General features: G+C 45.2%; 1 protein-coding gene across 13 annotated transcripts in view; it reads right to left on the minus strand.

The window, feature by feature from the left end:
• Nucleotides 1-16,943, minus strand: part of BIN1 (bridging integrator 1) — a 93,299-nt gene that overhangs the window by 32,880 nt on the left and 43,476 nt on the right. For 7 of the 13 annotated variants that reach the window (XM_068195470.1, XM_068195462.1, XM_068195461.1 and 4 more), the window contains exons 3-9: nucleotides 15,909-15,963; nucleotides 15,364-15,458; nucleotides 13,460-13,555; nucleotides 9,447-9,554; nucleotides 6,708-6,800; nucleotides 1,503-1,588; nucleotides 88-163 (exon numbers count right to left, since the gene is read on the minus strand). In XM_068195470.1, the coding sequence (XP_068051571.1) occupies nucleotides 88-163; nucleotides 1,503-1,588; nucleotides 6,708-6,800; nucleotides 9,447-9,554; nucleotides 13,460-13,555; nucleotides 15,364-15,458; nucleotides 15,909-15,963 (609 nt within the window). The remainder of the gene's footprint in view (nucleotides 1-87; nucleotides 164-1,502; nucleotides 1,589-6,707; nucleotides 6,801-9,446; nucleotides 9,555-13,459; nucleotides 13,556-15,363; nucleotides 15,459-15,908; nucleotides 15,964-16,943) is intronic. The other 6 variants (XM_068195465.1, XM_068195473.1, XM_068195467.1 and 3 more) reach the window with 1 other exon arrangement.

Genomic DNA, 16,943 nt, shown 5'->3' on the forward strand with positions numbered 1-16,943 from the left:
TTTGTTTGTTTGCTGGATCTTGGGTTTTGTTTTTCTTTTATTAACAGTGAAGAGACAGTAAGTAGGATAAGCTGTTGGTTGCCTTACCTTGCTCATTTCTTTATGGAAGTTCTCTTCTAGGCCAGCTATACTCTGGAATGTGTTGACATAGAAACCAACACGACTGCCAAATGAAAAACAAGACAGAAGAACTTAATGGACACAGTGCTCTCTCAAAATCTTTCAATCCTGCCCTTTCTGCTACCTCCCCACCCACCATTCCCATGCAAACTCAACTCTGTCAGATATGGTACATGTGAGAAGAGAGGGTGGCAAGGAAATGGAACAATGAGCAAAGGCCAGACAAGTCCAGGTGAAAGAAGAGACTGAGAATTTATGCTGGGTAAAGAGAGAGGGAGGTATAGGGTGGGGAGGAAAAAAAGAAATAAAAAGTACAAAAGAAGGCAGGGGAAAGCACCAGCAGTAGGAAGATGGGAAAAAAAAAGGAGAGAGGCTGTGATGCAGACAGAGCTGGGAGAATTAGCAGGGGGACAGATATTAATTCATCCAGAAGTCCCTTAGCACCAGGGAATCAAAAAAAGCATGAACTGTTTGCTTCATGGGCAGAAAGAATAAGAAAGCAAAGGACAGCACAGAGAGCAACAGGGAAGCAGAAGGATCAGGTGGAAAGCAGGAGCCTGTGAAAAACCTGTGGTGCTTCAAAATGCCAGCAGCTGCCTGTAACCAGCCTGCCAGCTGCCAACAGAGAATGCTCTACCATCACCCAGCCGAAGGGGCAACAGCAGGAGGGAGAGGCTGTCCAAGGCCAGCAGCAGCAGGGCTCTGCACAGGGAACCACCCAGATGGCTCCATCCCTCCCAGCTCCTTCCCCAGCCAGGCCTGAAGGCTGCTGTGAGCAAGAAGTCCTGACTCAGGCTGGTGGAAAGGGGACTGAAGGCAGACATTAGCACTTTTGCTTTCCCACCCCACTGCTGCTCACTTTCTCAATCCTCACAGACCAGCACTGTCAATCTGGACAAGACCACCACATTTAAAAATAAGAAACTGGGACACTGCTAGGAAGATTTTGCCAATTTTCAACTGTGTTGTCCCCATAAATCAGCTTCTGCTGCCCTACAGTTCATCCCCCAAGCTAAATATTGGTCTTTGTTTCACCTCCCTTTTCATCGCCACAGTCACTGATATGACAAACCCATGGTCTCTCAAGTCTTTCAAGAAAGTTGAGCAGAGTTGGTAGGGCAAAGGGATTAAACAGACAAAGCAGAGAAATACAGTTTCTCTTTGTGGTAAAATCTTGTTTTTCAGGAAAATCATGAAGTAAAGCACAAGAGTGAACCTATGGCTGGGGGGAATCCTAGGGCAGACAGAGATGATCCAGAAAAAAAAAAAAAAAAAAAAAAGAGCAGACACACAGTCTAAGATAAGAAGAGAAGAATTGTGATCCAAGAGCTTGGATATTCATTTCCTTCCAACCAGCCCTTGGAAAAACTTCCAACACTCACCTATTCCATAGTGAAGGCAGTTCCTCCTGCAGATCAACATTCATCTCTTCAAACACCTTCTGAGCCTTTACTAACTCCTCTTCAGCCTTAGCAACAGAGAAGGGAGATAGTCAGCTCCAACACAGACGAGTACCCTGCAGGGCTGGAACAACTGTGACTCTTTTGACTTCTCTGGGAGACCAGGCAAAATTCTGGCATGAAGTAACCAGCATCCCAAATGAGTCTACCAGGAACCAGGGTTGCACCACAGGTGACCCTTTAGTTTGAATGTGTTCCTCTCAGGTTCTCTCAATGGATTTCCCCATTTATACACTCAGCAAGTAATTCAAACAACCACTAATGTGTTTTGAGTTCTTTAAATTTCCCTGACTTCAAAAACTGAATGGAGTTCGTCAGGCAGTTCAGCCTCCATTGGATACAGATGAAGGTAAAAGGGATCTCTGTCCCTTGCCAGATCTCAGAAAGAGTTGAAATCCATCCCAGATGGCATTAGAGAAGAATCCTCCCTCTTGGGGACTCTCTGCTGAGGTAAGGTCATGCCAAAGCCCCGTCTCCTGTGAGGAAGAGAGGAGGTCTGCATCCTTGGCTGATATGGCTCTCCCACAAAGCTGCCTGGAGAAGCAAGGAAGGGCATGCAAAGCATGAGTTGTGCCAGAGGGAGGCCAGGCTGCAGGGCTTCAGCAGCACGTCTTGGTTTCTGTGGTCTCACACAAGCGCAATCCCTGGCTGGCTGTCGGCCCCAACTCCAGAATGGACCTCCTTCTGCCAGATGAGAGTTGAAATTTGATCTGTTCATTGGACCTAGACACTGAGAGATCCCAACACTGATGGACAATTCTGTCAGGTTTCAGTGACAAAAGGATGCTCCTGGTTTCTGTTGCTGACAGCAGAAACCAGCAACAAGCACATGCCCTTTCCTACATCTGTCCTAGGTCACCTCTTTCTCTTTTCAGTGCCCTGACTAAACGTTTTCTAATTAAAATGTTTCTATCCTGTAATCTACAGCAGCACAGCATTCTGCCATGCAGTAGGATGTAGAATGAAAAAAAAAAAAAACCCTGCATGAGCAATTTGGAAGGTCAGCACAAGTGTCTATACAGCAGGAATTGCACAACACCACAGGCCTCTGCAAAGAGGCCACAAGCTGTGGAAGCTGGATCTCCCTACCAGCCTGCAGTCCTATTCCTGCACCTTCTATGAAATCAAATTTTGTCTTCTTTGTGTCATCTTAATTAAAGAAATCCAGCTTACTGCTCCTTAGTGACAGTTATATAGTGACAGGAACGATGGGAGAAAGGGCTTAAAAATATTTTGCAGTTCCGAATCCTGTTCTTCAAAGGAATCATTTTCCATTATATAGGGTAGGATCCTTTCACTCTCCCTTTCTCTCCTGACCCAAGAGCAAACCACAGGAGCTCCTACTTTCCAGCTAGCTTCACCTGTCAAAGGGTTGCTCATTGCTGCCAGAGGCATGGCTAAGGCTCTGTACTCAAGACCAGAGGAAAAAGAGTCCTCCATAAAAAGACATCTGGGAGTTTAATTCAGAAATTAAGACCTGGTGAGGAACAGGCAAGGGGAGAAGGGGTCATGATGCTTCCACCCAGAAACCCCTGTTTCGCTGCTACACTCACTGAAAAACTCAACATTTCAAGACGGTTTGCACAAAACAAACAAAAAGTCTTTTAAACAGAGACACAGTTTATGCTGAAAGACAATGATCATAAAGACTCATTCTGCCTTAAAACACCTTTATGAATGAATGTTTCTAATGCAACCATTTTAAAGGGAGTAAAAGAAAAAAAAAAACAAACCAACAAGTCCACCCTTTGGCTTTATCTTATTCTAACTTCCAAACTATACTGGAACCAGAATCAACCCAGGAAATGTGAAAGCTGGGAGATGAGGCATCATTGAATGCTGTTAGTTTTTCAGATGTGGTGAATATCATTAGCATTCTTTCCCTCTCTCATTTACTTGTTTATAAGGTCAAAGAACCTAGAAAGCAATGCATGAGTATTGTGACATCCTAAGGCAAAGGCAAAGCCAGTAACAGGCAACGTTCACTCTAAAGTAGTTGTAGGAATCAGGGATCCATCCAGCAGGGCCTGTGGCTCAGCTAGTGCTCTCATCCCCAGGTAGAGCATTGAAATAATTCTTCAGTCCTTAGTCTGCCCAGGGATCTTCTCACCAGTGGGATTTATTTTGCTTGGAAGCCGGAATACTGGCACTTGATAGCCCCGACTGCTTCCAGCCAGAGCCAAAACCAGAGATCAGCCTGGTGACAAGCCCTTCTAGAGAAAAAGCCAGCTCAGGGAGTGAGGTGGGGACAGGCAGAGACAGGTTCCAGGGCAGAGCCCACTGCCACATCTGTGCACTTTCTGTTTCAGCTGCCATCCTTGCCACTCTGAAGGGAAACTGAGGCAGAAGGACTTAATGCCCACACCCATGAAATAGGATCTCAGAAAATCTTTCTTTCCTCTCCCTGCCTGAAAGGGGGAAGGTTTGAGCAGATGGACAACAAATACTTTCCTGACCTTCCACCTAGCCAAAGCTCAGAGTGCCAAGCACGAGTTCAGCTGTGGCAGGGGACAATTTGTCCACTCTATTTCTGCTACTACCACACATCCGAACCCTCCTGAGTGTCTGGTTATGTCCAGCCTCCTGCTTTCAGGCAGTCTGGTGATCATTTCACTTCAAAGACTATGTTGTGAACTGTGGTAATTAGGCACTGCTCAGTAAATAGCTTAGATATCCAAGAGGCAGGGATAAGGAAGAGAGCAGGAAGACTCTCTCCAGGCCCAAGCCCCACCAGTCCCAACCAGACCTGCCTCTCAGAAAGACTCAACTTGCTGACTTTTTCCTACAGAGATATTGTTCTGTTATCACTGCAGCACCAAGGACGTTGCTTTTTAGTCTGCATTAAACATGCCAGCAGAGCTTAGTCAAAAGGCAAGAATTTGCCGTTCTAAGCCATTTTCCTCTTTGTTTCAAAAAGCACAGTCACTGACATTTCTAACTGGGAGTGTGCAATAGCAACTCCCACAGCAGACTTAACAAAAAATCCCCACTGTGTTGTTTTTGTTTTTATCTGCTAAAGGCCTAAAGAGCCAGAAGTTTGCACACTGGAGGGAAGGACTTTACAGTAGAAACACCAGAAGTTACTGACCCCATTTTTGCATGGAGGCTGTAAAAGTATCAGGCAAGAAGAGACAGCAACACAGCTGCTGGTAAAAGGAGACATTTTTTAGTCTTAACATTCTGAAGCTTCTCAGTAACTCCAGCGTCATCAGCCCTCCCAGTTTTATCAAGAGGTTAATGAGATTTAGGGCTGTCATTAACACCTTCAGTCTTGAAATCACACAAATGTAAAAACAGAAGCCTTTTTTTGCCTACCTACTAATGTTTGTGAAGGCAAGCTGGAAAACCTACAGGTTCAGAATACAACTAATGTTCTTTATTAGGGTTTTTTTTTTATTAGTCTCCAACCAAAAGTAAAATTAAAATAAAGAATAAAAAAAACAAAGAAAAAAAACCCCAAATACTTACACAAATAGAAACAAAAAATTAGGGTTGGCAATAGCATTATTTAGTGGAGGAATAAAAGGGGGTGTTTTGAAAATATCTGTGGTCACCAAATACATTAATGCCATGTACTGGGAGATTAACGCCCCCACACCACAGTGGGTGGAAAGATTACACAGTCCCTTGCACATGCTGAGCAAAGTGACCCAGTACAGTGAAATTATGGAGTAACTCTTGGTATCCTGTCAAAGATCCATGGGCAATGGATGAGGGGACACTCATAGGTACTGCCTCTCTGGGCAGCCTGTGCGTGCTGCTATTATAGCCATCACCACAGCCAAGTCTGAGGAGAGGAAAAATGCCCAAGAGCTGATAGATTTATATATTTATTTGTGACTTGAGAAACTTCCCATACCTGTTTTCTAGTCCTCCAGAAAAACCACCAGAGACCAGTCAAGAACCACAACTGTGCAGGTAGTTCCCAGCTGGGCCAGCAGAGGCACAGGAAAAGCCCCTGGCAGCCTGCCATGTGTCCTTCTCCCTTCAGTCAAGAACGAATTTCCTCCCTTTGCTCTGCATCTCAAGCAGGGCTGCTAACAGCTGTTCTTTCCCCGAGCTTTACTGATGTGGTAATGGAGTCTTTTACCTGATCCAAAGTCATAAAGTGACTGGGAAAAACCCGGGGCCTTCATAAGGTGAGAGGTGTTTCTAAACTGCAATTCATTCCCTGGACAAGGAATGCGAAGACATGGGAGCATTTGAATGAGAGCAGATGAGCTCACCAGGAACTTGTGAGCAGATAACTGGTGCTTTCCCAGCCTGGGTAAGGATTTATTAGCCCTTGCTCACTGAAAGCATTTTCTTCTCACTGACTGTCTTCTGACAACTCCCTCTTATCCCTTAAGGTGCTCCAACAGAAACACTGATCAAGATTTCATCAGAAAGTCACACTTCTATGCAAGTAGGATTGAAGTTTTTTTCCCTCAAGCTCCTCTGAGCTGCTCATGTCTCTCAAGATGCTATAACCTAAGTTCTGCCACATGACACCACCTTGATCTTAGCCTGTTCAAACATGTCACACGGGGTACAAAATTGCCTGATCTGGGCCCATCTCTTCTCCTGTGCAGATCAAAATTGTATCTAAAAATGGCTCTTTTAAACCACAACAGCCAGGACAGTGCTCATTTGGGAATATCACAGGAGAATGTTGCAAGCTAACTCAGCAGCCACAGAAATCACAATGTTATTTTTTTGTGACTTTACTCAATGACATGAATCCATAGGCCAATTTTTCAGCATTTCCTTTTTTCTTTTTTTTTTTCAAACAGCAACAATAAAAATGCACTGCTTCTCTTAGAGCAAAATGGAAGCAGTAATTGGAGGAACTGTGTACTACATCACCCTCTGCCTCCAAGTTATTCTGCAGCCTTTCTTCATCTACATTTCATTTCATGGGGAGAAAGCCACCGTCCAGTATTAACACACCTGACTAGAAATCAATTGGACAGGCACAGATTCATTCACTGCTCAGCAACTTCCACGTGCCCACTGTGGCTAAGGCGTGTCAAGGACACACTTATCAGACAGGACTAGAGTGAACGTTGCCTAGAGATTACTGGCGTGGTACAATCTAGAGCCCAAAATAGCGCATGCAGGGTTAGAGCCAGGTAGATCAGCAGTCACCTGATTTCGGAGCAGATTAGTTTGTGCAACGAGGTGAGCTTGTAGCTTCCCTTGACACCACTGAGGCGCAGCTTTCTCAAGCAGCGAAACAGGCTGGGGGAGGGAGCATGTTTGAGTGGGAAAAAAAAGAAAAAAAAATAAACAGAGAACAAGAGAGACACAAACATATACCTTTTAGGATAAAAAAATTAAAATCACAACAGAGTGTGTATTTAGAGGCTGGGCCAAACCAGTATCACCAAGGCGAGAGAAAAAAAACAAACATCCTGGGACTGATCAGTTATGAATCCTTTGAAGCATGCCAAGTTTAGCAATAATTAATGTTCCCATGTGGGCTGGATACTGCAGACCAGCCAGGCAGCTGTAAGAGCAACAGATACAATTGTTAGTGACCTAGCACACAGACAACCCTACTCCAAGGCATGGCTGTGAAGTTGGAGCTCCTTAAAGAGAGGTCAGGATTAATTAACCACCATAATTATATGCATGCAACAGCTGAAAGTCCACAGTGATTTCTTTTAATAGCAGGATGCAAGTTTAGCAATAAGAGGCAGGGATCTTGGGTGGGAAAAGAACATCCATATATTAGAGAAGAATAAAAGAGACCATGTAGTGCCAAGAAGTATTTGCACTGCTGTTTCTGTTACTATACCATGAAACCTTAGTCAAGTCAGTTCCCACTTGTATCCTGTGTCAGAAACATGATTTCTCTTTCCTAGGGGTCTGTCATCATATTCCAAAGTAACTTACACTGGAACAACCCTACTTCAAAAGGTCACAGGAGCAGAACTCCAGGCACAGAAACAGAGAGGTGAACTACCTCCAGCAGCTGAGTGCCCGCTGAGCCCTGGCTGCTGCCCACAGCCCTGCAGAGCTGCGTGACTGCAAATGCCAGATCCCAGGCTGGGCCGTGAGAACTGCCCACTTGGGAAGGCCATGCATACATAACTCCCTGGGACTCGCTGCTCCCATCTCTGCAGGATCAGGACAGTGCAATGTGTCACGTATTATCCTGCGTGTGAGCTTATGGCCTAAATTACAGAGGGTGGAAAGATCTGATCCAGTGCACACTTTGGCTAACAAGAACAGTTTGATCAGGTACTGAGAGACCCTTTCACAGGCTAAATCATGACTAGAACACCAACTCCTAACTCTCAACATTTCACTCTTCAAGCTGTACTTTTTTTTCATACCTGTTGTATCATCTTAGCTGAACATTTGGGGCAACAGTGAATGCAGCGGTGATAAAGGCAGCCAACCTCTGCTGCAGAGCACCAGGTGCCAACCTGAGTAGATCAATTCCTACAAAATCCATTTCCACTGCAGCAAAGATCCCACTGGCATGCACCAATAAAATAACATGCCCCAGGGAAATTCTGCTCCTACCCCAAACACAGTGAATTACTGCTTTGAACTGAAGGCACAACCAGCTGGGCCACATGCCTTGCATACAGAATCAAGACTTGCTTTGCCACACAAGTGATGCAATGACACTTGGGCCATCAATCTCTCTCCCCTTTTGTCTGTCAAGGTTAATCACAGTGCACACGGTGCACTGTAGATGACTGATGACCTGTAGCTTAACAATAAAAGCATGTGGCCACTAAACACACATCTTTTACTCAGGGTAGAAATGCATCTTAATTTTTTTCTATGCAGGAAAAACACCAGCATCTCTTACATAACTCATATTCCCCCTCTACCAGAAATAACCCTAAGCAAAGGATGACATCTCTTGTCAGCCTGGTTAAGATACATATCCAGGGTCTTTCCTGTACTTCTTCTACCCTGAAGAGTCACAATTTACCGTGAAGAGAATAAAAGATGTCTCCCCAGCCCTGGACTATTCTGTTGTGTCAAGAAGTGTCCTGTGAAGGGAAGCACATGGGTTCAAAAACACTTAGGGTACAAGAGGAATTCATAACTCATTTTAGGGGCAGTATTCAATCCATGCACCTACTCTAGAACAAAATTTCTATTACTTTTCTTTTGCTACATTAAAAAAATGTAAACTTTATTTTTAATTAAAATAAATATCATTAAAAATAAAATCCTTCACTTGAATATTGGGCAAGCTATTCAGAAGCAGGAAAGAAACCTGACAAGAAAAAACTCTTATGCTTTCAGTCATATTTATTATCCAGTAATTGTGACCAACAGACAATAGAATACATTCATCAAGTGTGCATAGAGTGCATTTCCATCTGTGTACTTGTAATTCACACTCTTAAGGGTCTCTCTCCTAGGATATCAGAGAACTTCACAAACACAACCAACTTCAAGTTGGTTGAAACAAACCAACATTCTTACCACTGCTCTAGGATGGGGACAGAGTCCCAAAGAAGCAGACAAACTGTAACATTTTTCTGGGGCACTGCAAGATTTTGCTTCTCCAAGGGGCACACAGGCTTTTCTGCCAGAGGTTACTGGTCCTGTTCATGTGATGAAACCCATGCCCAAGCATCTGGCCACCAAGACATGCAGACTGATGATGGTGGGTCTGAACCAACCCAACAGAGGCCATCCTGCCTTCCAGAAAAACTAAACAAATGAGAAGGAAATACCTAGCAAAACCTCACCAGTTCACAACACCTCAACGATCTTAAAGGTCATTTCCACTATGAATGAATTCTATAAAAACACAATGAAGAAGTACAGGTGAACTTAAAAGCTGCTCAGCTGGCAAATGCAGAGCTCCCAAAAAGAAAGGAAGGCTGCATGTCCTCCTGATTGCTTTACCTTTGCGATTTTGGTTTCATCCTTCTTCTTTGCAGTTTGCAGGGCTTCAAAGTGGTGTCTGGCACTGTCATAATCCACAAGCTTCCTTCCTCGCTTTGCGATACGAGACTAGAGAGACAGAGAAAAGAGTCACACCAATCTTCCCCAGCAGCCAAAACTGCAAAACCTCACAGGAAAAAATCCCTCCCAACTTCCAGAACACCCCACACTCTGCCCATGCAAGGACTCTCCCTGGATCCTCCACACAGGCTGCCCAGAGAGGAGGCCCTGGGAGTCACCTGTGGCAAGCACCATTTCAGAGGGAGCACCTCAGGAGGAGAGAGGAGCCATCAAGGGAAGGTGAAGGATCCAGCCAACAGGTCCCACCTCTGGGTGCCACGTGTGTTTTCAGAACTTGAGCTCCACTGCTTCCTAAGCCCCACAATGTGCCTGCATCCTACATCCCTCATTATTTTCAGGGCTTCCTGAGGGTTGCAGCCAGTCTCTAACTAACCAGCTCATTAGTTTGTGTGGAAGCCTGAGAGATTAAGTTCAACAAAAGAAGGCATTTCTGCAGCCAGCACAGCAAAAGCACTCATCCACATGCTCAGGGATAGGCCATGGACAGCCTTTTGGACCCCGTGACAGAAGCTGCAGGCAGTAGTGACTGCAGCCACAGGCAGAGGTCTGCTGTCACCAGCATCCAAGCAAGGGAAGCACAAGGGAAAACCTGCAGCACTGGGTCACCAACATGCAACACTGAAGGCAAAACAAATACAAGGAGGGTGCTGTGTACCAGATGTAGATTCAGGAATGGAGTCCTGACAAATCCATGACTGAGAATCCAGGACAGGCAGTCAGGCCTGTGGCCTGATCCTGTATTACTCTTCTTGAACTGAGGAGCCTAAAGCTCTCTCTCTCAGCAGAATTGCACTTCGCTGGGGCTCTGGCCCACTGGGTTTCCCTGTTTTAGGAACTATCCATCCCCTCAACCCCCTGCCTCCCACACTGTCTGCAAACGCCCCAGACTATCTGGGCTGGAGCACACACCTTCCCAGCCTTACCATAACACTTCCCCCCCTGGATCAGAGAGCCTGGACCAGCATCAGTAATGTAATTTGCAGTCCAGAGACAGGCTGGATCAGAGAGTGAAAAGACATGGCAATGAGCCAGGAGGATTTCTAATTAATCACAAAACCCAGGGGCATTGTGCAGAATGAGGAATCAGCACTGGGATTTACTCACAAAAGCAGAATCCCCTTCTCTCCTGCCTTGGCAGGGAGCTGTGGTTTCCTCTCGCCAGGCTCCTGCAGATATGCTGCAAAGCCATGCTCAGGGTTGATCTCTGCCAGACTAGCTGGAGCAGCTCACACATCTCCCACACAGGCTCCTCTGCTCTTCCAGCAAACGCTGCTGCAGCTCCGGGTGAGGCACAGCAGATCTGCAGGATCTCAGCCACATGCACACCCAAACTCTCCTCCAAATGCTCAGCTCACTCCAAGAGAGGAGTCACAAAGAAGCTGAGCCACCCCACAGTCAAGGTCACTAGAAGACACCTCCCAAACACCGCACTGCCAGCCAGGAGACAAGGTATTGGAGGGGGCTGCACAGCAATCTGAGATGCAAGTTAATGCATCTTACAAACACACCAGAGGAAACATGGCCCCATCTGGGATTTAGAGATACCATTTTGCCTCCAGGTCAGCCTGGTAGAGACAGCTGGAGTTTTCCCCACCTCTGACATGACCACACAGCCACTTCAGGTGTTTGGGTCACCACACCAGGGAGTCTGATTCAATGTCACCCATCTTTCAAACAAAGTCACTCCTCCATGTTTATATGCAGCTCCCAAACTTCTATGTTTTCCCACCCCCATGTTTCTACTGGAGTACATAGAAATGCTGCAAGGTACAGATCCACAGGGTGTGAGCCCTCCTGGAGTAACCACTGAGCACACAACTGCCAGTGATGGCACTAATAGGATTTAGCCCAGTCCTGGAAGGCTCAGGGCTCCATTGTATGACTCTAGGACAGCTGCAGGTACCCACTATCACCCAAACACAGCAGCTGAACTCGAGCAGACTTTACTACTTTGCAACAAATCCATCTTAATTTGAGCCTCCTTGAAACAAACAAACAAACCAACCCAAGCCATCACAAAAAACTTTTGCCCTCCACACTCTTCTTTACTGCTGTTTGGTTTTACAGCTAGTAGAGCACCAGTTCTAATGCAAGACAGAAAATCCCCAATTCCACAGCTATTCAGAACTTGGGCTGTAGTTTATCTTCTCTGGCCTCACTACAGAGACCTGTACTATTATTGCAAATTGTGCAAAACCAATCAAAAACTCACTCAGAAATATCAAAGATTATGCAAGAAGAATCCTACTCCAAGAAGTACAGACACTGACCTACAAAGAAAGCTTAAAGTACTTTTTGCATTCCCATTTTTCAAGTTAGAGAAGATGGAGAGGCTTTGTTCAGGGGTGAATATCCAATTATTTTCTTTAACACACAAAAATTCCTAACTAAAGGCATGCTCTGTTTTCACATTCCTGCTGTGGATCCCTTTTCAAGTCCAAAAAATCCAAGGGAATTTTTACAGCCTCTCAAGTACAGATGGATTGAGAACACGTTAGAATGTAACAAAAAAATAATGTGTGCATGATCTAACTCATCACACATTTTAATTACTGGGCCATTAATAAAAACGGGTCTTTTAACAACTGAATTAAAATCCTCTTCTCTCCATTAATCAACTTATTTTACCAGAGTAATGCCAGAATTCCAGGAAAAGCAGAAAATTTCATTTTGTGGAAAACAAAAACCAGAAAACAAATACCTCAACAAGAAAAATCAACTCAAATACTCTGTAAGTGACATAAGGCTGGAGCTTTGTTGGCCTGCAAGTCTTAAGAACTCTAATTCCTTATGTGAAGCCTAGCTATACATCTGTACAGACATAGCAATGTTCAACAACTGGTAAAATGCAATTTAGACCAAAGCAGTGCCAAAGTCTAAATCTACAGCAAGCCCAAAGTAAGCCATCCTGCTGAAGAAGCAGCACAGGTTGCATTTCTGACTGAGGCACATGGCATCACACCCCCGAGAAATCAGCCCTACAGCCTTCAGTGGGTGGAAAGCCACAGTCCTTCCCCACTCCAGACTTCCAGGGGCAGAAGAGGCTGGAAAAATGAAGCAAAACCAGGGAGTCCCAGGAGACAAGGCCACTGCTGTTCAGGGCTCATTTTACAAGCCTGTGACCTGCCCCCATGTGATACAGCACAATCCTCCTTAAGCAATAAATATTGACAAACGTTTTAAGAGACGTGTTGGGGAAAGGGCTGCTTTCACTGGAAAGTAGCCAAGCTGATACTTCCCATATGGTGATATCATTACCAGTGCTTCCATATGGTGAAGACATTTCCTGCATAACCTTGAAACAAATAGAGAGGAGATAACTGTGGGGGAAGGGAAGGTCACAGGCCAGCATTCAAACACAGGCCCTTGGATACAATCTCCCCCCAAAAGACACTTATCCAGCATTCTCCCCTCCCTGAAAAAAGCTGATTACACACATAGCAGGACCTCAAGGATTCACAGAAATCTGCCTTCCACACCAGCTTCTACTCATAAAGTACATTTGCCACTAACTGCTTCATCAATGTTTTCTACTTACAAGGAAGTTATAAGACAAAAGGACCAAAAAGAGAGATTGAGACTTTCTGAGCCGCTGCTGACACTGCCCCCCTGCACTCTGATGCAATAGGGAATTTCATGAATCCTTCTGTTTCACACTTATATTTTCTCTTCAGCATCTTTCCCCTGGATTCTTCACTCTTATGTTAGGCCCAAAAATAGAACAAGACATTTTCAATTAAGCCAGAGCTGGCAGAGATCTTGCTACTTTCAAAGAAGACCTTGGAGAAGCACAGCACACATTCTCCTAAAGCAGATGGGGATATAAGAAATTGATCTTCAGAGCTTTTATCTGCTGTGACTCTGTAGAGCAAGTAGTTCAAAGAGAATCTTACTTTAATATCTGGAAATTGGCCAAGGTATGTATCCATGGTCAGAAGTGCTTGATCCACCAGCTTCTGATGGAAATCCGTCCATAGGAGATCATTGTTCTGAAAAACAAAAGTAATGAGTTAACTATTAAGAACACAAGGCTCCACATTTCTGTTTTTCTCTGTGAGTGCTACAGCCAACAATCTTGGGCATTCAGAGCTCTTAAGAAACAGTAAATTCTTTGGAAAACTAATGATAACAGATGTTGGCAGAAATGAAGAAGCCTGACGCTGCTAATTCAGGTGACCTCTCCAAGGACAAAATGCCTTTGAAGCCCTATCTTTCCCCTGCAATGTTAAACTCAAGTCTGTACAATGGAAGGCAATTGTCAGGCTGGTTTTGCCTCCTCCTCCCAGCAGCTACAAAAAGGGACACCTGACATCACAAGGCACCATTTTCTGGTTTTATTACAATGCAGCTTTCTGGACAATCTTGAACAACAGAAAGCTATACTAGCAGTCTTCAGCCCTCACAGCACCTGCCTCCACAGCCCAATGGAAGACAAGGCTTGCACCCTGAGCTGTGCCCACTTTATCCTTGACCTTAGCTCAGGCACAGTAATTTCCTATCAACACCTTGAATTAGGTGAAAATTAACCCTCTCTCCTGTTTTTCTGCTTGAACAAAGGGTTTTGGCCAAAACATTCAGGAAAAAAATCCCATTTTATGCTTTCTATTTGGCAGGAATAACTCATCTCTCTCACCTGTCTTTTCACAAGCAAAATATAAACAAGGAATTAAAGGGGAAGGTGGAAAGCTGGAAATATTCTTGCAGACCCAAGGGGTAGTACAGTTAGTTCTCAGGATTCATGTCCCTTTTGATCTCTCTGGCTCAAATTTTCTGAAGGGTGAATCTCTCAGGAGGCACCACAGTGGCTCAGGAAAAAACAAGGCAAACAGAGACTGTGAAGTAAAACCAACTGAGATATAAAACTCCATTATTTACTGCAACAGCACTTCCTAATGCAAAGTTCCCATGTTAATGAAAAAATTGACCTGGAAACTTCAGATTTTGTTTGAATTATCTGCTTTGAAGTCATTATTTCCTGGGCAAGATACAGATGTTATTTCAGGTGAGATTTTCTGCAGGGCAAAGAAGGAGAAGGCGAAGAAGGAGAATCCTCCTCCTGCTCTCCTGTCTACTCCATCACCACTTCTCCAATGGCACAGACAGCTGCAGATAAGCCCAGTCCTGCAGCCTCACGGCAAATGAATCCAGAGAGCTGAACTGCCACAGCTGCTGCTCAGCAGAACAGCTGAGCAAGAGAGCAGAGAGTGCTGCCTCCAGCTGGACCCACCCCAGGCACAGACCAAGGGGATCCAGGCTGCCAAATGACAGGCTGTGGCCTGAGCTCCACAGAAAATACCTGGGCAAGCTGCACAGGCATCACCTCGCCAAGGCATGAGAACATCAGCAGTTTGGGTGACACATGGCTCAGCCAAACAAGGGAGCAACTGAAACAAGGCAGCTGGTGGCACTGCCATGAGGGGCTGCTGCAGCTACACAATTGGCTGCTCTGACTTTAGCCATAGTTCTATCCGCCCCTTTCTCTTGCACAGAACATAAGCAGTACACCCAAGTTCTCCCTACGGAGTTTCTGCCCCCATTCAGCCACTCTAGGGGGCATAAACAGCTTCTGGGCATAAGTGTATAGTTCTGTGCAACATACAAGCATCTGGCAACAGTCTCCTACAAAAATACAGGCCACATCCTTTCAGCCTTCCTTTCTTCACAGTGTTGAGTTTGTCTCCAATTCTTCTGCAAAGTCATATGCCTGAAGAAATGTGGTACACAGACACAGCTTCCAAAGCTCATCTCTGCTGACAGAGCAAGTCTGGACATCCCCACATCCTGGACAAAGTCTTACCTCTGCTATTTTATTTGTATCATCTCTCCCAGGCCAATCTGGCTCATAAACTTCCTGCAAACACTCTGTCAGCTTCTTGGAGGCCTCATGCATAGCTAGGAAAGAAGAGGGAACTGTTCAGACAAACAAGAAAATAATGTGTTCCTCACAGTTTAACCCTTATCCTGAGGAATGGAGGCACAGGAGCATTACAACAGATGCTGAGGTCTTCCTTACTAAATGTCTGACCCTTGATGGACACAGAGATGGAAGGTAACCAGAGGGAGAAAGGAACCAAGGGTGCAGTTGCATCAAGCCCTTTGTGTTCCTCCTCCCCTAGAAGAATACGTGAAGATCCATCCGCTAAGGCAGCACCACGTGTTTGGCATCAAAGCACAACCCCATTCCCAGCTGGTCCCAAAGGATTCTGAAAGATTCCCCCCCTGACAAGCTGACCTGTCCTGCAACTCATGCCTGGGGAAACACCAGGGAGGGGAAGGCTACAGAAACCCCACTGTGGAGGAAAGCATTAGAGGGGAACAGACCTGTGCTCGTGCAGACCTTACCTTTGACAGAAGCCAAGTAAGTTCGGAGGTCCTTCTGCAGCCTCGTGCCTTCAGACTGTGAACGTAAGGGGATCATCAGTTATTCTCTCAGTTGAAGAGAGGGTAAGAAGCACTCAAGCATTTCCAATTAAAGAAAACTTGCAGACAGGCTACACACCAGTCCTATGATCACATGAAACTTCAAGCTATCTTTTTTTTTAATTTTTTTTTTCCCTGTGTGTTCTAGGAACTTCTAGGACTTTTGCAGCAAACGTAATCGTAACTCCCTTCCTCTTGTACTCTCTCTGGGTCAGTTCCCAACGCTTCCCCAGACTAGGAGACTTTGTTTGTAAAACTGGCCAGCTTTTTCCAATCCCTCATTTCCTTTGCTGATGGCAGTAGGAAAAGAACAAATGTGAACTCATCCAGAACTTTTGAGGCATGGAAAACAATTTGGGCCATGCTGCTGGAAGCAGATGGATTTCTCACAAAGCTGTGCTATCACTGCCACCTCAACAGCTGGGCAGATTTAGCTTCTGCTTAGAGAGCACAGCTGCACTGGGAGCACAAAGGATCTCAGCATGAGCTCAGTTGAGACAAGAGGTGCCTGAGTGGTGGGGAGAGCTGATGGGAAACATCTGCTTTTGAAGTCAGTAGCTCTGAGGCAGCTGTTGAAGATGTCCTGTGAGCTCCCTGTCTCTGGAGTTGGCTTCAGCTGTCAAAATTCATTATGCTGGGGTGCTCCCTCAATGGGGCACAAACTGGGAAGAAGGAAAAATGACAGGAGGCTGTGAGGTGCAGTGGTCTCTTTTTTGCATTCTCGTTTTGCAAAAGATATGCAAAGTCCCACCAATGGATACATTATCATCCTGCAGCTGTATCATTTTTAAGAATAACTAAATTTGAACTCAGAATTTGGAGGCTATCAAAAACTGTCAGCAGGGTAGGTCCTCTGCAGAACTTGCCCACTACACACTTGGGCACTGCAATGTCTGGAGCAATAACATTCAAAACTGTAGCATCTAAAATCAGAAGCCACTTCTAAAATTGTGTCCA

This window comes from Anomalospiza imberbis, chromosome 7, assembly GCF_031753505.1.
Source record: "Anomalospiza imberbis isolate Cuckoo-Finch-1a 21T00152 chromosome 7, ASM3175350v1, whole genome shotgun sequence".
Taxonomy (NCBI): Eukaryota; Metazoa; Chordata; class Aves; order Passeriformes; family Viduidae; genus Anomalospiza; species Anomalospiza imberbis.